At 36.8% G+C, this 22,357-nt stretch overlaps 2 protein-coding genes across 4 annotated transcripts in view; one reads left to right on the forward strand and one right to left on the reverse strand.

Annotated features, from left to right (window-relative positions):
- Positions 1–5,975, reverse strand: part of tmem198ab (transmembrane protein 198ab) — a 36,265-nt gene extending 30,290 nt beyond the window's left edge. Inside the window, exons 1-2 of one of the 3 annotated variants that reach the window (XM_084128331.1) lie at positions 5,922–5,975; positions 5,528–5,809 (exon numbers count right to left, since the gene is read on the reverse strand). The gene's annotated coding sequence lies outside the window, so the exon portion shown is untranslated. Of the gene's footprint in view, positions 1–5,527; positions 5,810–5,900 lie in introns of all 3 variants that reach the window. The other 2 variants (XM_084128330.1, XM_084128332.1) reach the window with 2 other exon arrangements.
- A 9,914-nt stretch (positions 5,976–15,889) lies between these two features.
- On the forward strand, positions 15,890–18,323 carry cryba2a (crystallin, beta A2a). Its single transcript, XM_084129906.1, has 5 exons — positions 15,890–15,992; positions 16,548–16,734; positions 17,083–17,224; positions 17,511–17,653; positions 17,761–18,323. The coding sequence occupies exons 2-5, from the start codon at positions 16,574–16,576 to the stop codon at positions 17,906–17,908; spliced, it is 594 nt and encodes a 197-aa protein (XP_083986032.1). The 5' UTR covers positions 15,890–15,992; positions 16,548–16,573; the 3' UTR covers positions 17,909–18,323.
- The last annotated feature ends 4,034 nt before the right edge of the window (positions 18,324–22,357 follow it).

The raw sequence follows: 22,357 nt of genomic DNA on the forward strand, positions 1-22,357 counted from the left end.
GAGTGTGGACAAGAACGTTTTTTTAATAACAATAATAACTTTTTTTCTCTGAATTACAAGGAAATTAACCTCATGTGCTATAGTTTCCAACGGCCAAACTCTGGGCCTCCCAGAACGACAAGGCTCCAGTGAGGTCATACTCTCGGCACCTCATGGCTCAGTCTACAGGAAACACATTGCATGAAAACAACAAAATCAACTTCAAAGCAAAAAAAACAGATGTAAAAATCTAAAATCTCATCTAAAAAAATAAAACTAATAAAAACACACAAAGAAAATAAAAAGCAGATGATTAGCACATAGGCTAGAGGCTGGCCTACCTATTTTCTTTCACAGGATCTATCATCACTCTAATCATTCATCAAACTACTATTGGTAATGAAAACAATCTGTTATTCTAGAAACCTTGAGACTTCTGGATTGAATTTTAGAGGTTCCTCTGGTGTCAGACCTGTAATCGTACCCACAGGGGTGGTCACATGAAACCAACTACAGTGAGGTCACATCAATGTAAAACAACAGAGGCTCATGTGCAACAAACGCCTACAGGAATCACCTGAAAAGATGTTGATAATAATAACAACAACAATAAGAAGTAAAGGTTCAGTTAATAAATCTGTGTGTCGTCTTTATGCTGATGCATGATTATCAAGGTTATCAGTTCCAGTTTGGTGATTACTTTGTCCCTAAGTAACAATGATGGACATTCTGTTAAATTTATATCCGGTCATCAAATGAATGTCCAGGGACAATACTAAAAAAATTAAAACGGATCATTCCAGGTGAACGGGGTAAGGTTACAGATTTGACGCACAGGAACTGACATGGAAAAAAAGAAACAGGTTTTCCTCAGACTACCACACCAGATTTCACTACAATGCTTGCAATGACTCTGACAGAGAGCACTGAACAAAAGATTTTGTGGCTATTCTACTATAACTTAACACAAATAAGTTATGGCATTGCTCAGACCACTGAATATCACAGCCAGCTAGGGAAGAGTTTTCTAGTAAACATACTTGATCAGTAATGACAGGCCTTAGATGGGGCTACTAGTCTAATATACACAAGGACATGAGATCCCTGGCAGACTCAGTTTATTTAAGGTTTCATTAATTCTGAATCAGACTGAAATACATTATTCTGTATCATTTTATAGCATGCCAACTAATAACATTGAAGCAAAGAAGAAACAAAACAAACAGTTTTGGAATAAATGATGGTCAGAGTGCATAAATGATAACAGATTTTTCATTTGTGGGTGAACTATCCCTTTAAGGCCACTGAAAATTTGGCTGAACAATCTACACTAAAGTTCTCAACAATAACTTTTTGAGCTGATTGCACTCATGTCCCATAAAGCCTTGCCTTTATTCACATCAAATGAAACATGCCATCTACCCATGTTTAAATAGTAATTTCATGAACGACTAATTAGAATGCACAGACTAGTTCCAGAAATGTCCATTCCCATCCAATATCAGTATGTGTTTTCATAACAACACAATGATGAAATGCTTGTGCATGCTTGCTGGAATTTAAAAAGATTCTGTAGTACATGTGGTTTGTGTTGAGTGGATTAATAGTATTATGACCTCACGCCTCCACCCTCTCTGTGCGCCTTTGTCTTTTCTTTAGCGGCAACCCCATAGCACCTCTCAGTCTTTCCAGGTCACTTCTATTGTGTTCGTTCAAGGTTTAAGGAATGACTCCACCTAACCACCTGTGACTTAACTGCACACACCATTACTCTCAATATTTTTGTTCATTATTTATTACCCTGTAACACTTAGTACACATATCCTCCAACACCAATTACACTAACATGCAGAAATGACCACATAATCTGTTCTGCAACCAATACAATTGTAACATACTGTAACGTGGGGTTAAACATACTGATCGGGACTTCTCAAAACAAAGCAATGAGTTTATCCTCTGCACTGACTTTTTATGCTCCTATTAACTTGAAATAATAAAAAAATCCCATCATAAGAAGGTCTGTGAGTCATATATCTGTCAGAGTTGGTGGACATCAAAAGAATGCAAGTCTTTTGGTGATTTGGACATGGAACAAAAGGATCCCCATGTGGCACACACAAGTGAGGACGAAAGACGAAAGATTTGACCTAACCGCTAGAGGCCTAAAGGACAATGAATGGTCTGTTCATCATACAGTGCATCCGGGGGAAAGTCTTACTCTGTTTCTGTGTTCATGGAAGTTGAGCCAGTGGAAAAAGAGCTAAACCACATCAATATCTGCAGTTTAGACCAACAATATGCATCAAATTATGATGGTCCAAACATGCGTTACATGGGCAACATATGTTTGGTTAAACACATAAAAAGTAGTGGTTGGTGTAAAAAATAAAGACTAAAGGTGCTGTCACAAAAATGGTGCAAACCAGTCCATTGTCTATTGTCAATAGTGTAACGATCTAAGAAGCACAGCTCACACAAAAGTCACTTTCAAACCATGCAGCTTTTTGTTCATCAACCTGGAAAATGACCAATCAACACTGCATGGTCAATTTGAATCCATTGCGAAATGTGTGTGCGCCATTCCACGAAATTCCCAGTTGTGTGGATTCAATGACTGAGTCAATGACAAAAATTCACCAAACAACAGTGAATGCGACCGTGACTTAAAACTCCACTGCAGTGATTGAAATGACACGTGTGTATTGATGCTACCTCACTTGAGTGTGATCCCTAATCTGGTGTCCACATTGACAAGCCAAATCAATACAAATTAATAATTTACTAACATTAATTATACTAACACCTGAAAGCAGACCAAGGCATAATCTAATATACCGGTACCAGTTGCTAATGTAACCTACCTAACCATAGCAATTATCACAAGCTCCCATCCAAACTACTCAAATCTGTTGGTGTCACATGATAGCTCTGCTAAATGTGACAGATTTTCCAGGAATAGGTCTCCAGCCATGATGAATTAACTTGGATTCGATGTGTGCTGACATGCAGGACAAATGATGGGGACTGCCCTGGGGGCATAATTTGTGCTGTGCCACTACTGCGTTACTGTACCACTGCAATCGATGGGTGACATGTGCCAATACCAAATGTTCCAAGGGAACGTCCACACAGGCTAAAGGCCAAGTGACAACATCACACAAATAAAACTGGCAGTGCACATGCTGACAGTCACCAACTCCTTAAAGCAATCTGCAAGGGAGTAAGTCTGTAATGGCGCTTTTCCATTACCAGTACCAGCTCAACTCGACTCGACTCGCCTCTGCTCGCTTTTCGCTCCGTTTTCCATTGCAGATAGTACCTCCACAATAGTACCTGGTCGTCATAGCGACGCCGCAGGAAACTGCCGTGACTTAATCTTTTACGCGAGACGCGCGAGACACACCCGCTACCCACACACACAGGACAATGGAGGAAATCGAGTGTATGCTGTTTTTGGATGTTTTTGCTATTTTTTTATTCAGGATACTCCGTCTGGCGCGTGCAATGATGACGCAGTGAATAGTGACGATTCTCTCTGACCAATCAGCAATCTGTCGTGTTTTCACGTCACATTTTAGTATCGCCTCAGCTCGCCTCAGCCTGCTTAGAACCTCGCCGGAGGTGGTACGAAAAAAAGTACCTGGAAGCAGGTACAGGTACAACTTTTACACAGTGGAAAACCAAACAAAGCCGAGTCGAGTCGAGCCGAGCCGAGCTGGTACTGTGTAGTGGAAAAGCGCCATAAGAGGCCATTCACACAGCACAACACAGGGTTAAAAAGACACATGCCAGTGTGTATGTGTATTGCTGTCAATGAAAAACATTTGGTATGGTACATACATTTTTCGAAGCATGCACCAACAAAGTCCACAATGTGTGGGAACTCTGATGGGATCAGAGTTAGACCTAACAAAGAACCTAAAGAGAACATGGTGATAAGATGAAGCAAACAAACTGTAAACATGTCATATCACGATATGATAGCGGTGACATACCGAAGATCACAGAAGAGGTTATGTGAGAAGCCAAATTACTTGTACAGTACATGACACTGATCAAGATCACTGGCTCTTCCTTAAGAAAAGCACTGTTTGTAAAAATGATATTAAAGAAAGTCTAAAATAAATAATTGAATGATACTGTTTCTCACTGTCATTTGATCTGGAATCGGACTACACTGCACGTGCTCTTTGTTTTTGCTTCACTAAAAAGAACCAGTTCGTAAGAAGCATGAGTTTGGGTCACTGTTCACACTATTTTTCTGCACTGTAGCTGCTATATTCTGTAGTTGTGTTGTAGTAACATTTATTAGTAAGGCAGGACACAAACCAATCGTCATGAAAATTGTAAAGCACTTGGTTCCGGTTCTTGGAGGGATACTCCATCCAAAAATCACCCTCATGCCACCCTGGTTGTATATGACTTTCTTCTGTGGAACACAAATGGAGATTTTTACAAAAATAATCAAATCTCTGTGAGGTCATATAATACAGATAGGTCCCACAAAGTTGACGATGCGAAACTCGCACGAGAAGTGACGGTCCTCTGTGCTTCCGCATCACTTCTCGCACGAGTTGCACAACATGCTGACAGTTGGCCAAAAGTGATGGTCTGTATAATAGTGTTAGTAAAATATTAGTATTTTTCCTCACACACCTATAATTTTGCATCAGAAGACAATGATTAATCAACTGGAGTCACATGGATTAGTCGTGTTCCATTTCACTTGGTTTTTGAAGCGTCAACTTTGAAGAACTTGCATTATGGACTATTTTCCCGAAAAATGTGTTCCACAGAATAAAGGAAGTCAAATAGGCTACAACTGGGACTGCATGAGGGCGAGTAAAGGATGAGAGAATTATCAGCTTTGGGTGCAGTAGGCTATGCCTTCAATAAAAACAGTTTCCCAAGAAATCAATGAAATAGTTTGACATGATATCTCCCAATTCCAGTAAATAAAGTACATTGTACATTCTCTGGGACAAGAAAATGTTTAGTAAACTCGCATCGAATACAAAACTAAAATAATATCAATTAAACTGTAACACACACATAACATACAAGCCAACACATAACAAAAAAAAGCAAGTCTAAGTTCATGAGGCTGTCGCATTCAAGTTTGTTTGTGTGTGTCAAGTCCTGTCTCGTCTGGCACGTCAATGCCCTTCTGCTATATGTTAACAGAAGTCATAATCACTTTACCCGCAGATATAAACACACATGCATAGATAGTCTAATTATATATCTATAAGCGTACGACACTAAGAGTGTCATATCTTGTAAATCTCATGCACACACTCATTTGGACTGGGAGCAGATGAGACATCTCGAGCGAAGTAGGCCACGACATAATTTTCTTGATATGATCGCATTCATAACACGCAAGCAAATCCCCCTATGCTACTGATGTACATACATTTACAGTGACACGCGTGTCTGTTGCATGAACGACATTGCCTGAATGCTAAAACCAAACCCGCGCTTGGCATTCTCGTGTTATTGTGAACAAAAGCGTCCAGACGTGGCCATATGTAACGCTACTCACCCTGATCGCGGTTCAGCATCCTGCTTCTCCCAGATCCCGGTCCCGTGCTTTGGATTCGCTCGTCCGACAGTCTAATCTCCGGCGAAACAGCCACATTCCAGTCCTATCGATCAAGCCCTGCACACTTGAGCTCGCTCGGGAATATAATAAAGCACTTGTTTGTCCTGACAAACCGCTCCGGAGATGTTCCCGAGGTTCCCCTCGACTCCCTGTCGGCTTCTCGTTGGTCGTGGGTGCTGCCAATTAGTCCACGCACTGATTATTGCCTTACATTTGTGAACCCTAAGACAGATAAAGCACAATATTTTATAGTATGCTGTGGAGTTACTTCAGTGGGATGACAGACACTGATCAGAAAGATGCCGAAACACACATAAATACTGCTGTTACCTACTCAGTCTGGGGCGGACCGTATTGGCCCGAGCAGGCGGGGTCAGGGGAAGATGTAGGGCACGAGAGTGCTACTAGTGGAGGATCGTGAATTTGAATGAACACAGACGCAAATCCCTGGGATTCATTTCGATTAATGGGAATCTCTAAAGCTACTCTTGGTAGTATCTGGTGGCAAATTTGATAAAAAACCAGTATTTAATCAGTGTCTGTACATATAACGTTCAGCTGTCCTCATCTAACAAACAACTTCTCTGTAATGAACTGTATCGACTCAAGGGAATAAAACAACAACTACAAAACTACAGATTATGGAACATTTCATTTAACTTACTGTGAATTAAGTCTACTGGCACAAATGAGTGGATTCAAAATCTAAGTACGCTTATTCATTCGTCAGAGATTATCAAATACATGTCATTGAATAGGCCGTAAATATCATTATATGTAGTTGTTATTCTCAAATTAATATTCCAGCCCAACATTCCAACAGACGAAGGAAAATAATGACGTGAGCGAGCAACGTGACGAAGAAAGTGCAACACCACTGCTGCCACCTGCTGGATAAAAGGGTTATAGCATGTAAGTGAGGTGAAGAGACGCAGGGGAGCTGCAGAATGGATTTGTTCACCCAAAAATAGAACACAAACGAATATGTTAGGCTTTATGGCATGGCAGACTTCATTCACTTTCACTGTATGAAAAAAAAATAGTGATTGGTGACTGGTTTGAAACAAACCTCAGGGTGAAATTGTGACAGAATTTTCACTATCACTTCAACAGTTATTAGGCTGACTAGCGGCACAACTGTTTCCTGCAACATTAGTAATAAATCAGCATATTAGAATGATTTCTGAAGGATTGTGTGACACCGAAGACTGGAGTAATGATGCTGAAAATTCAGCTTTTCATCACAGAAATAAATTCTATTTTAAAGTATATTTAAAATAGAAAACCATTAAAATTTCATAATATTAATGTGTGTTTTTTTCCTGTTTTTTTTTATCAAATAAATGCAGACTTGATGAGCATAAGAGACTTCTTTCAAAACATAAAAAATAGTAATGCTTCCAAACTGACACTGCTATTCAAAAGTTTGGGATTGGGAATAGAAAGCTTTTGTAACATTATACACTACCGTTCAAAAGTCTGGGCTCAGTAAGAATTTTTTTTTTTAAAGAAAGAAATTAACACTTTTATTCAGCAAGGATTCATTAAATTGATCAAAAGTGACAGGAAAGACATTTATAATCTTACAAAAGATTTCTATTTCAGATATATGTTGTTCTTTTGAACTTTCTATTCATCAAAGAATCCTGAAAAAATGTTTACACAACTGTAATATTGTGAATCTTATCTTATATTTTACTGTATACTATTTTGATAAAATAAATGCAGCCTTGTTGAGCAGAACAGACTTCTTTTAAAATAATTTAAAAAAATGGCAGTGTATATCAAAAGGCATATGAACATCCAAACAATGTTCTTTTATACAATGGTGTGTCTTAAAATGACCCTACAACGTTTTCATTTTATATAAACAGATGTCACATGGCGTCGTTTCCATCATCCACCACACGATGGCGCCATATTCTTGCAACAAGCACCGAGCAGAAACAATCATTGAAACGAGAACATAAAATGTAGGTTTTGAATGTTAGCCTACACATAATCTAATTTAGAACAGTTACGTATTTAACCTGAGGTAAACGTCAATTGTTTATGTGATAGGCCTAATGGACAATAACTCATATTTGATGTTATTCTACTCAGAAGTGAAACCCATCTCTTAGCCTACTGCTGCTATTCAGTTTTCTCTGCACATACATAACATTAGCTAACCTAAAAAAAGAAGTAGACCGGTAGACGTCCATCGGGTTACTATCTTTTTCAGCGTCTGATCTAAATCAGGAAGAAAAAAAGAAGAGACATTTGCAAGTGTCATGTAAATTTTGTGCAAATTATACCCGCCCTACGTGAAACAGAGCAAGTCTTTCCTTGTCATCGTGATTCAGTGACTGAATGATTCAAAACGTTTACAGCTTACGACCACGGATGATTCATATAACATATCCGTATATCAGATCTTAGATCGTAGAAGTAAAAGGACATTTGCATCTAAAGCCTTGGAGGCCCAAACCACACTTCAGCAGGACCATCATCATCATCATCATCATCACACCCCGCCCCTCGGTCAACATTAGACCTGTGTAAAGTGCGACAGGTGCGTGGAGAGATCAGCACCTTTACAGCTGCGGGGAAAGGAGAGGGGGCATGATTTTTGTCGACTATAAAAACCCGACACTGGCCAGGCTGATTCACAGGACCCGCAGGTACGGAAACGAGCATGTCGATCGAGGCCCTCCATCAGAGCAACCTGGATATGAAACTACAGGGGTGAGCCAGACAGGTAAAACCAACTAAACAAACAAAACAAAAAAACTTAAAGGGATTTTCTCAGACCATACATAAATGCATTAGGGAACATGTCTTTTTTTATTTTAGTAAACTATTTGCATTGTGCAGAATATAGCCTATTTTACAATTTAATTGGAATTTGATATCAATATACGCACAAACTGCAATATCAACATCTATTAAAATAACCTTTTTTAATTTAGTAAGTTAGGGTTAAAAGTAAATTGAAAGTAGTGCCAAAATGACATCATGCAGAGGAAAATTATTTGCAGTTTCAACCAGTTTGAATGTAATTACTGCTGAAATCAAATTAAAACTTGTCAGGAAAGATGAGTTGATTGAAACCAAAACATTATTGTATCCAAGAATGTACTGTAATGCTATAATATGCCATTTAATTGAACTGTTTCTTATTTTACTTTTCTTTCTTGCAGGTAAATGGCAGGGAACACCTGAAAAATGAAATCGAATGGATTCAGAGTTTTTGACAGTAGTTTCTGGAGTTTATCACGGTGTGGATCCAGAACTTCGACGGATAAAACTGCACTTGCTCTACGTTGAGCCACACGCACAATACATATGGATTCAGTTTTGTTCGTTCGGCTCGCGTTAAGCAAGTGCAGAACTTCTTCAGTTACATTTTATGGATCAGAAGCATGAATAACTGCTATGCTCTGTGTTTGGAATGGAAAATAAGAACCCAAACCTCATAAATGTGAGATATCCGTAGAAATATGAGTGAGCTACAATTGATCACCTGCCTTCTGAAATGACCATGATTTACAATATCACCTGTTATCCAACACAATGTTTGTTGAGCTCTCCACTTCCTCTCTTCTGTGCTGGTTTTAAATGAGTAAACTACTTCTCGCGCATGCTGCAGTGATGTAATGGCAAAATAAAATACTTCTTAACCCTTCAGTGTTTGTATGTTGAGTTATCACACGTACGCTGTAGCCCGGTAACTGTGGAAGCATATGATTGCTATGGAAATCTAGAAGTCAGTGGAGAGTTTGATGTGCAGAATGGGTAATGGGTAATCCGCACTAATGGGTAACAGGTAAAACATTAACTAGAGGAGCCTGGACTCTCTCTTCCCTGACCATCTGCTCCTGGCTGTTTCACACAGGCTCACATTGAGTCACCCTGGCCTCTATCTCTCAAGTCAAATTCATTCAAATAAATTAACATTATTATCTCAACTCTTCTGGATAACACGCACATAAAGCCATTCGATGTTGTTAGGTTAGCAGTGCATCGTTATAGCACGCCTTTGGTGTGTTTTTCCTTTATTTACCATACAGCTGCATTATATTAACCGTTATAGTGTGAGGCACATTGTTTTATTTCACATCTGTTGTTTCTATTAAGCATTACCACAAAGCTCACAGACTACACAAGAATACTAATAAAACAAGCAGTTTAGCTGAAAGAGAAACGTGGTTTGTAGCAGATGTGCAATCGGAGGGCTGTTATTAGATCAGAATTTGGTGTTCTGCTCTGATGATGCTGAAGGCTACTGCAACTAAAGAGGCTCCAGAGGCCATGTGTTTCAGCCAAAGACCATTACAATACCACTAATGAAATATGCAAGTGCCTTTGGGCGGCTTCACAGCCTGTGATTGGCCATGGACGTATCTTCAATATCACCAATTAGGCCGAGGGATATTGAGGTCAACATTCAATGTGCCCGAAGCAATTTTGATGAGTGTTTTGTTCGAGCTGTTTATTGATTCTATCTGGCAAACGAACCTAAACACACCTACTTGTATACATGGACGTGCACACACATTTACAGTAAGCTCTATACAGTGTCTCCAAAACATTTGGACGCTTAACTTTCATTTTAAAACTCACATTTTCTCAATTCTGAATCTGAATTTTCAGCAGCCATTACTGCAGTCTTCAGTGTCACATGATCCTTCAGAAATCATTCATATGCTGATTTGTCAAGAAACATTTCTTATTGTAATCAATGTCGAAAACGGTTGTGCTGCTTACTATTTTTGTGGAAACTGTGATACATTTCTTAGGATTCTTTGATAAATAGAAAACTCAATAGAACAGCATTTATTTAAAATAGAAATCTTTTGTAACATGTAACAATTCAATGCATCCTAGCTGCAATAAAAGTATTGATTTTTTTTATATGTAAACTGTTAGCGTGTGCACTTACAAATTATAGTCGGTTACTAATTCCCAATTACATGACATAAAGTTATAAACATCCATATATTTTTAAAGGAATCGTTCACCCAAAAATGAAAATTCTGTTATCATTTGCTCACCCTCATGTTGTTCTAAACCTGTAAGACTTTCATTCATCTTCGAAACACAAATGAAGATATTTGAATGAAATCTGAGAGATTGACAGTCCATGCAACTTCTACTTTGTCGCTACAAAAAGTTCATAAAGAGATCGTAAAACTAATCTATATGAATTGGGTGGTTTTGTCCAAATTTTTTGAAGAGATCACTTTTTATAACGTACATAGGCTATAAATTCACATAATAAACATTCATCACCGCACACATCAGATATGGTAAACGGAAACTCAAGCATGCTTTCTTGACATGCGAGAACCAATGAGGTTCATTCTCGTGTGTCAAGCAGGTTCAGCTGAGCTTCTGATTATGTTCGCTGATCAATGTTTATATGTGAATAAAAGGAAAAATTCAATCTATTCATCATATAAAGCGATCGTGTCTTTTCAGAAAATTTGGACAAAACCGCTCTATTCATATGGATTAGTTTTACGATCTCTTTATGAACTTGGAAGGACAGAAATCTCTCAAATTATATTTAAAATATCGTCATTTGTGTTTTAAAGATGAACGAAAGTCTTACAGGTTTAAAATGACATGAGGGTGAGAAACAGATGACAATTTTTTTCATTTTTGGGTAAACTAACCCTTTATGGTAATTTAATCTCACTACATTTGGATTACTTTTAGATTACTTTTGACCTACTCGTTAATCACATTGATTTGAATAGTATGATCTTGTACCACATTAATATAAAGAGAAAGAAAATATTTTCCATTGATTAGTAATCAACAATATGCAATGCATTGAACATTACATTACGTCAGGGTTTCCCAGACTGGGGTTCGTGAGATTAATGAAAAGCTGTTCCCCCTGGCTTCACAGACAAGGTTTAAGATATTCCCAGACTAAAATGCCAGTTTGAGCTGTATAAACTTGCTCTGATATCTTAAAATATGTCAGTGCCATTGTTTTGTCTCAAGATGCAGACCAGTAATGTTTTTTTTCTAAGGCACGTTTATAAAAGCTACTTAAATGTCCTAATTGAACTAAAGGCCTAATCCTGGCTTAATCTAAGCCCTGTCTGTGAAACTGGGCCATTAAGTAATTAAATTATAAAAATGAAAATAAATAATGTGAAAAATAAATATTAGTATTAGTATTAAGAGTTATGATTGCAAGTATTTTAAAATGCAATATAATCTAATTACAAGTACTTAATTTTTGGAATCTGACATAATCCAGATTACATGCAAGCAGTTACTATCCAGCACTATAACTATACATATATATATATATATATATACAGTATATATATATATATATATATATATATATATAAAATTATTACTAATATATTTTAAACAACTGTTTCAAACACGAGCATGTCACAGAAACACACAAAGTGAGAGTCACAGCATATTTGTTGGTGTTGCAGATGTCTGAGTTTGAGCTGTCAGGACCCGTTTTTCACACACAGAGCAGGATTAGTTTCCATGGTGGCAGTGAACATGTGGCAGGTGGTTTTTGCCCTCAGCTTTGTACTACCAGCAGAAAAAGACACTCGTTTTGTCTGTGAGGAAATCCTAAAACGACAGTCATAAAAGAAACTATACATTTTGCAGAAGGAAGCAGTTGCTATAAAACTGTATATGTATACATGGATAAAACCAATGAATACATTTCATTTGATGTATGTTTTATAATAATTTTTCCATTCCAGTAAACATGTCCACACTGCAACTTCTTTGTCTGTTGCATTGCCATTTACATAAGAGATAGAATCTTTAAAAAGAATGCAAATTAGAAATTTGGCAGTGAAATTGGTCTAACTGTTGTGCTGTGTGTCTGTATGGAGGATATTAAATTCAAGGTGTGTGTAAACTTCACCGAATATAGTTCCAAGGACAGGTGACCGGTCAACAGCCCCTGGAGATGTGCGTCATCCAGACAGCTCTTGTTTTCCAGAGCCTACCTGACAACATGGAGATGCTAATGCCATCTCACAGAGATGCAGAAAGAACAGGAGACGAAGAGTGTTACCATGGAACAGATGGATTTATGAAACAGGCACACACACACACACAGTGCTTGCATACTATCTGACCCTGTCGTTCACACACGGAATGAGATACACACTAATAAACATTCATCACACACACAGGTATAGGGTGTAGCACGCAGACAGCAGGAGTGGGGGCAGATGTGTAAACACTACCTGTTTGTTCTGTGTAATGGCTGAATGACTGGGGAAGTGAGAAGCAGGTGATGGTCCTGCTGGAACACTGAGCTCCATATAATACATTCAAGCTACATGTGACAGCCTTGGATTTTCTCCAAGAGTGGGTGGAGTGTATGATTCTCACGGTAAAACAGCGGTAATAAGAGAGTGTTTACAGTACATGCTATACTAATAATAATTTTTACCATACATTGTTACAGAGTAGCCTGCTAACTATCTTAATCTGGTTCATAAAGACCTGGCTCACTGAGCTACTTTGAATGGTTATCTGTGTGTGAGAGAGAGTAAGCTGGCCTGTGATGTAAATGGACTAATTTTACTGTGAAATGAATGCTGTAGTGATGCAAGGAGAGATGTGATTAGCCTGCGGCCTTGACTGAGTTCACCAACTCTTCTGTCTCGCACCAATAGAAGCACAGAAACACCTCTCACTTATTTCTATAATCCATGAACAAACATACGACTTTTTGATGATCACAATGTATTACAAATCAGGTTAAATGCTAACATTTCTAAAAACAAATGTACACTGTCCTATTTTACACAATGTTTGCTGGTTGAGTGATAAGACTTTGACTAGCAGTGTTTTCACCCTCCCTGTCTGTTTAGTCATTATAATTGCATAATTTGTTGGTGAAAAGCTTGTGTGGAGGAGAACCTGCTTTTTCAAATGATACCTGTTCTATTAACATGATGACAGATCAAATTAAAAACCAGGCATGAAATTTATGGTTTTGTATATTTTTTACATGTAATAATGAATTGGGAGTTTCTTCAACTATGGCCAGTTTACTGAATTACTGTCATAACAATGGCTAATAGTCTACATATATGCATTACAGTTGTATTTAATTTTTTTTTTACAAAAGAAAATTCCCACCAGTGTTCAGTAGACTTTTTTGATGATAATAATGGTAGTGGTAGTTGAAGTGCCTTTAAGAGCTGAGAGCTCAGAGCTGCATTTAATGTAACCTATAAACACAGTTAAATAATTGTCATACTTCTTGTATATTTTGAAAAAATAACAGTTTGTTTGGAAATGACACACATTAAACATTCTGCTAAAAAGAGGTATTAACCTTGATTTTTTTCTTTGCATCACATCACGTCTCATATTTCATCTCAAGCATGGTCTTTGTTGACATTAGTCTTCTTTGCAACAAAGTACAGTAGAATTTTTTTTAAATAATTAAAAAATACTATATTGTATGTGGTACTGCAGTGAGATTATACCATGGTCTGGGTGAATACTCGATTGTGATTGGCTGCAGGGTGTCCATTAAAAAGTGATAGAGGACACCTAGTAAAGGAGTTCTGGTGAAACTGACTGTTTACCGTTCCAAATTAATAAATAAATGCGCTGGCTACATCAGCTGTGAGTAACCATAGCAACAGGCAGTAAACTGAAGGGTTCTACGAGATCTCCGGAAACCAAGTTATTGTTTGTAAAAACTTTAGATTTCGATTGTAAAACTAATTAAAATATAAACTAATGTTTTAAAAATGTGTTATTTGGCAAGTGACCATGGTATAAGCGGGTTAATGCCCTTCGAGGTGTCCATTGTCAGGTATTAATGGACGACGACGAGGCGTGAACCGTCCGACGCGCAGCGGAGCCTCCGCCGAAATGAACCCTTACTTAATATAAATAATTTTCACACAAAATATTGAAGGTTCCTCTCTTTGTATAGATATTCATATTACTGAATCTCTGGGTCTGAGATAAAGGTAAAACAAAATTTATACTAAAGGCATCTGAGAAGTTTTCAAGACACTTTTATTGTGATATAAGTAATAAACAAAAACAAACACCTATAACAGATGTATAATAGCAGCAAATGGTGCTATGCTAAACAGTAATATAATTCAACACATTATATAAAATGATGACAATACCTAGAATATTAAACATTATGCTTTACTTTCTTTCTTTAGAGTGAATTTCAGTAGCCTACTCTCTCACAAAAGTTATTGAAAGCTCCTTTTTAAGCACTTTACAAGCTTGTTTTTGACAGGAGCTTTTAGCGAGTTCATATTATGTACTGTTATGTTTTACTATGCTAGAATGTGCTTGAAGAAAAAAGAAACAGGGTTCATCTGTAGGTGCTACAATGACTCTACCACTACAAAAGATGAGGGCCACAGAACAACAATATTGTTTGGACTGATGCACATGACACATGCATCATGTTCCTGAAACTCTGAGAGGACACCACATCATGGATGGATGTTCCACTGTAATAAACAACAGCATTAAAACAAGATGTTAGCCAGTGATGCAGTTGCTGTAATATCTTTTAGCTGAGATTGATGACTGCTTGGTTGACATCTTTACCTGCAGATTCTCCTAAACACGACAGTAAATGACAAGAAGCAAAATGGACGAAATAAAAGCTTCCTTTCGCATTGTAAATAATGTGAATAATAATTTTCTGACACTGTTTCACCATTTCTTAAAGGGATAGATCACCCCAAAATTGTACTTATCCTGATGCCATACCCGATGTATATCAATTTCTTTTTTCAGATAAACACAAACAATGATTTTTAGAAAAAATAATCAATCTCTGAGAGTCCATACAGTAATCCATAACAGCCCAGTGGAAGAATTTGAAGCAAAATGTTAAGTGCATTGTGAAGTTCGTGCGAGAAGTAACGTGGAAACACAGAGGACCGACACATTTTGTGCAAGCTTCACAACACACTTACGAACGCTTATATGACAGTAGACTGGAAGCAATGACTTAAAAAGCTACAAAATATTAGTGTTTTTCTTACAGACGCCTATCGTTTCACATCATTGATTCATCCACTGGGGTCTTATGGATTACCATGTGCTCTTTCAAGCATTAAACAAGCAGTAAATGATGAGATCATTTTCATTTCCCTGTAAACTATCTCTTTAAGCGGACTCCATGAATCTACATTAAGGTTAAACGGTATGGATGGGCCTTGTTTTTTTTGATGAGTCAGAAATTGAAGCCCCCTGTTAGACAATAACAGGACTTAAGCTCTCTTTTGACAGATGTTGCTGAGCTAGCATTCCCTCTGCACATTCTGCAGTAACTGCAGAGACAGCGGCTATATAAACACCCCGCATTGGACCGACCCCCAACGTTTATAACGCCAAATCTCTCCCACAACAGCATGTGAGTATGGGTCTCCGTCATGCTGCCAAAATCAACATCATAACAAACCTCATGAAAGCGGATTTAACTGTGAAAATGGATAAACTGATGCTCAGTCGTGCTGACTGGACACAATCATCATGGATCATCATGAATGATGGGAGATAGAGGCCTTTGTGAATCTTTCCATGGACTGAAAAGTCACCCATTTTTGGTGGTTGCTAAATGAATTTTCAAAGAAGTGTTGGAATTGAGACATTTCAGCCATTGCTGGATTCATGGGGCCCCTTATTATCTATATACTGGTTGTTTTAGTGCAGATAGGCATCAGTTTGTGAATATCATGTCTGATACAAGACCTTTCTCTTGTCGCAGCTACACTGAAATGGCTGAATAGAACAAAATGTGTTTATTTCTAAAGTGACCTAAAAGAAGAATGCTTTTGACAACTTGACGCTAACAGTAATGGCCTGAGGTCATGGGTTAGGCCTGAATGTTGTTGATAGTGCTTGTAATCTGTCAGGTGAGGGCAGGTGGTGTTGTATTGTTAACCTTATCCCTTAATGTTGCCGGTAGCTGGAGAGAGCAGACAGGCGGCCATCATGAATCAGCGAGAGCAGATGGAGCAGAGGGGGCAGTGGAGGATCACAGTGTGGGAAGAGGAGAACTTCCAGGGCAAGCGCTGTGAGTTCATGCTGGAGTGCCCGAACATTCTGGACAGGCATTTCCAAAAGATCCGCTCTATCAAGGTGGACAATGGCCCGTAAGTGTGTGTTTGAGCTGATTATTTTTGCTGATATCAGCATCTTACATGTATAACCCCATCATATACATACATATACTGTATATATATATATATATATATATATATATATATATATATTAGTGCTGTCAAATCAATTAATCGTGATTAATCATTGACAGCAATCAATTAGTTTGTAATCACTAATTACAATGTCTACAAACTTTCCTGTTAAGATGCGATCAATTGCATTTAATCGATTTGACAGCACTAATATAGTGTGTGTGTGTATAGTTAATAATATTTTTAATAGGTTTTTGTCCCTTTTTTTTCTTGAGATAATATAAACATTGATCTTAATTTTTGCAGCTGGGTGGGTTATGAGTACCCAGAGTTTCAGGGTCAGCAGTTCATCCTGGAGAAAGGAGATTATCCCTGCTATCAGGCCTGGAGTGGAAACAGCAGCTACCGCACTGAGCACATGCTCTCCTTCAGACCCATCAAATGCGCTGTGAGTTAAATTCATTTAAGCGTCTCATATTGTACAAATGATGTACATTTGAGTACAAATCAAATTTGTTTGTGAAATATCACAAAACCAATAGTAATTGTAATATTAATAAAGGTATTGGACGATATAGAAATAATAAGCTTACAATCTACTCTGCTGAAATGCAATGTGTAGCCTACATAATTTTAATTTTATAGCAGTTCATTCAAATGAGCATGATATCTTGCATCTGAAATACAAACCTTTCAAAATATACTTTTGTGTGTGTGACCTCTTTCACCGCCAGAAACACAGTGATAGTAAAATTACCCTCTATGAGTGTGAGGACATGATGGGACGCAAGTTTGAGATGTGCGATGACTATCCTTCTCTTCAAGCCATGGGCTGGTGCAGTAAGGAGGTTCCTTCTATGAAAGTCAACAATGGAGCGTAAGTCAACCTCCATTTTGCCTCAATATAAGTTATGTTTGTATTATTCTCTCTGCACACAGACTTATCTCAATTATAATATGTTCTTCTTCATCATCTCACGGCAGATGGGTGGGCTACCAGTTTCCAGGTTACCGTGGATACCAGTATATCTTTGAGAGAGACAGACGTCAGGGAGAATACAGGAACTATAATGAGTTCGGCACCCAGTCCCACAGCAATCAGATCCAATCACTCCGCAGAATCCAGCACTAACTCCGCCCCCGCTCTTCTCCTATTGGCTACTGTGAATCAAGTGACAGCATGATATGATACGAAGCAGGCAATAAACGCTTTTCAAACTCCAGAAAAAAAGAGTGTGCTTGTCGCCATTCATTTAATTTTTCAAACCCGTGCCAGAAAATTGAACGTTAGATCGTTAAAAACTGGAGTGTAATTATTTTACAACAAATCAAGATGGAATACTGCTTATAAGGCTATCCCAGCCTTTGTACTTATAAAGATTTAACATATTGTTAACAGAACTTTTCAATTCATCTTAGAGATTTTTAGATTAGATTTTTTGTTTCATTTAAATTATTAATTTATTTATTTTTCCTTAATGTCAGACATAGAATGTATATTGTTCTTGTCGGATTGTATTTTATTTTCAATAAACAAAAGCACGAGATGATGGCTGTTAGTGTTTCTACTGTGTGCTATTGTTGCCGGATCGATTGTGTTTTGCAGCTCAAAACGTTTGTTTATTATGACGATTGGTCAGCATTGGTTATTTGAATATTAGCCTTGGCTTCATAAAAGCTGGTTTAAATCTCTTCATTTGGTCAGATAAAATTAAGATCATATATTTGAAGAATAAGTAATTCATCGAGAGCTGTCCGCGGTGCTGATATCTTCTAGTCGCGTAACAGAGCAAGAGACTAACATAGCATTAATAGTTGTGGAACTATTACTGGCAAGGTGTCTGAACTTCACAGAAATTTCCATTGGATTTTCATCGAATTAAGTTAAATATGTAAATTAAGAAGAATTAAGAAGAATATGAAAATGTAGTCAACACGCCTGACTGAAGTTAGCCTACAGAAAAGCGGCTTTACAGCACAACAAAACAAAACACAATCGGTTACAAAGGTCCAGTAAATGTAGTATTTTGATCAGCGAGGCGCATTCAAATAGACAGCAGGCTGACAGCGCGAGAGACGATCATTGAGCGCCCTCTGCTGGTTACTTTTTTACTTTAGACCTCAGTTTACCTATCATTTTAAAACGTTAATTAAAATGTGTATTGTATTAAAATGACTTTAAATAGATACAAAGTGGGAAAAAGTCTCATAATGTTAAAATAAAAATGTCTTTCTATACAGAGGTGCTATTAACGGTTATCACGATCACAAATTCATAACCTATAGGCTATTATTAATGTTTGCATTTCTATTTTTTTTAAAACATAAAAAAACATGAAATGACTGTTTATTTTATGAATTAATAAATTACGTGGCTAATACATATTGAATGAAAAAAAGATAAAAAGCTAGTCTCTCATGTTGCCACATGATGGCGCCCTTGACTTTTGCATTGAAACGTTCGGGCGTTCCTTCTACGTTGTCAGAAAATAGAGAATTATTTATTTTTTTAGGAATTGTTTTCTATATCATTTCAAGTTAAATTCATAACTAGCCATGCAATTCAGTAACATAACAGCTTCAGTACATTTCTGTTTGTGATGTCAAAATGTCATGGAGAAACAACTAGGGATTTGACCGTGATCAATCCAAGTCAAGTCACATTTATTTTTTTAGTGCTGTAGGCTACAATGCAGATTGTTTCAAAGCAGCTCCACATTAAAAGACAGTGTTAATGTTATAAAATCATCCATTTTGATACAAATTCATTTTCAGCTGTGAAGCAGCTCTACAGAATATAGGCCTGGTGTCATTATTCAGCTCTGTTCAATGCTGTTTCAATTCAGGTCAATGTGTCAATGTTGCAAAGCTCATCGTTATGAAACTAAATCAATTCAGATCAAAATGGTAATGTGTTTTATGCATTGCTCTACAATGTCGGACACATAACGGTAATTAATATGATTAGCCATTTGCTTACTATGTTATCAAGCAGCTAATATAGCTATAATGTTACACAAACCATGTTCACGTTTGGCATCTCAGAGTCAGACAACTGCCTTCTAAAAATCAGCATCCTTACAAACGCTTTGAGCAACTTAGAACATCAGTGGAGAAAGGCATATAGTTCATCAACATCATAATATACATCATACACATCATTTATATTTATACTTGAATGAGGCCACTGCACTTTTTTGAAGTAACACTGCACCTGTTGCTATGCTAATTATAGCAGCCATTAGGCTACTCAAGTCTCTTCATCAGGAGAGTTTAATCAGGTGCAAACAACTCAAATCACTCTCTTATCACCAACCTATCATGCCCATCACCCACCGCCTCCAAAAATAACATGCCCGAGATGTACACCTCCTCTGCTGTACATCTATCTATCTATCTATCTACATCAGGGATGGGCAACTTCGGTCCTGGAGGGCCACTGTCCTACAGAGTTTAGCTTCAACCCTAATCAAACACACCTGAACAAGCTAATCAAGGTCCTCAGGATTACTAGAAAATTACAGGCAGGTGATTTTTTCAGGGTTGGAGCTAAACTCTGTAGGACTGTGCTCCTCCAGGACCGAAGTTGCCCATCCCTGATCTACATAGATCATTTCAAATAAATGTTTTTTTTTTCTTCTTTTTTTTTCTATTCATCAAAGAATCCTGAAAAATGTATCACAGTTTAGACAAAAAGAATAAAATATGACTGTTTTCAATGTTTTCAACAGTGATAATAATAAGAAATTTTTCTTGAGCTCAAAATCAGCATATTAGAATGATTTCTGAAGGATCATGTGACTCTGATGACTGGAGTAATGATGTTGAAAATTCAATCAATAATACATTTTAAAATATATTACAATAGTAAACAGTTGTATTTTTTTTTTTTTCTCAGATTTGCACCCATCCTTATATTGTCCCCATTTATGTTCTCATTTTACTTTCTGTTCTATTCGGTGTTCTGAACAGTACCAGACGTTCCTCCTTCTTCTCACTCCTTTCCAGCTGCCAGCATCTCTCACTCTTTTTTTCTGACTCTGCTGTTACTGCCACTGCTGGCTACCATGGCAACACTCTGGCAATGATGTTCTAGAAGGTACAGGAAGTGAAGACCCCACACAAATCAGTCCTTGTTGTGATTGTGTCAGTCTGTCATTAACATACCAATTGACATTGAGCAATACAGCAATATAATATAATATAATATAATATAATATAATATAATATAATATAATATAATATAATATAATATAATATAATATAATATAATATAATATAATATAATATAATATAATACATTATAACATAGTATAAAATAAAATAATATAATATAATACACTATAACATAGTATAAAATGAAATGAAATGAAATGAAATAATATAATATAATATAATATAATATAATATAATATAATATAATATAATATAATATAATATAATATAATATAATATAATAATACACTATAACATAGTATAACATAGTATAAAATAATATAATATAATATAATATAATATAATATAATATAATATAATATAATATAATATAATATAATATAATATAATATAATATAATATAATTGATAAGTGCATCCTTTTTATATCTCTCCCAAAAATAGTGGTCCAAAATAAATAAGAAGGTATGAAATACCTGTTTTCCCTTCTTATTTCATAGCATAAAGCCTCATGGTACAGCTACAATCTTACATAACCCTGTAAATCCTGATATGCAATCATATGAAATAATAGTCAAAACCATTTTTAATGGAACAGTTCAGAGGCCCAAACTGAGCATTTGGTGCAGTTGCTGAAATGTATATGACCTAAAATTCTGATAGCTTGTAATATAGATTAATGAGATCTTTATACCAGTATTGCAGTCTACTAAATATCAGTTTTTGCTCTATATCTTCCCGTAATGTCTTAGTAAGATGATATTTAGATGCTTCGTTTCATGATCAAATCTCTGTAGTTTTTATTGTGGGGGCAAAACATGTAATGCAATGCAATACAATGACGATTGAGAGATGTACAAACAAATGATCTTCAAAAGCCTGATCATATCTGATACTCACATTTTGTCATGATTTTTCTAAAAAATGATGTCTGGATAATCAAGTAAACCTAAATTGCTTCGGTCCAGTAAGTATTAATCTATATTACTAACAATATACAAGTTATTTAAATATTTACCTCTGTAAAGATTTCACAGCAAAAAGAAATGTACCTCAACCTGAAGGGGGTCTTTTTAGAATTATAAGGCATACTGCCTTTTACCTTCTAAAAAAGTATGAATTATCCATCAGACAGCAGAAGGCGTGTAGTAGATTCAGATTGTGTACAATGGGTTTTGATCATGTTGATCATTTAGAGGCCTTAGAAACGTGTGTATCAAATGTGATGCAGTAGGCTTTAGGGTTAAATAGTGTTGAACCTTATGAAACCTTCTGATAAGCTCATCTCCAGTGAAAACGCACACACACATGTAACACGACTTGCACTGACTTGCCCTGTACAAGCTGAATCCTGAAGGTGCTGAATGAGCTTATATTCAGGGCTTATATAAATATATCTCTCAGCT

Source organism: Abramis brama, assembly GCF_963993115.1.
Source record: "Abramis brama genome assembly, chromosome: 11".
Taxonomy (NCBI): domain Eukaryota; kingdom Metazoa; phylum Chordata; class Actinopteri; order Cypriniformes; family Leuciscidae; genus Abramis; species Abramis brama.

Bases quoted from the DNA above. Each gene is read 5' to 3' on its own strand.
- cryba2a (XM_084129906.1), top strand. From the start codon at position 16,574: ATGAATCAGCGAGAGCAGATGGAGCAGAGGGGGCAGTGGAGGATCACA. The intron at 16,735-17,082 runs GTAAGTGTGTGT...TAATTTTTGCAG, and splicing joins ATCAAGGTGGACAATGGCCC to CTGGGTGGGTTATGAGTACC. The intron at 17,225-17,510 runs GTGAGTTAAATT...TTTCACCGCCAG, and splicing joins TCAGACCCATCAAATGCGCT to AAACACAGTGATAGTAAAAT.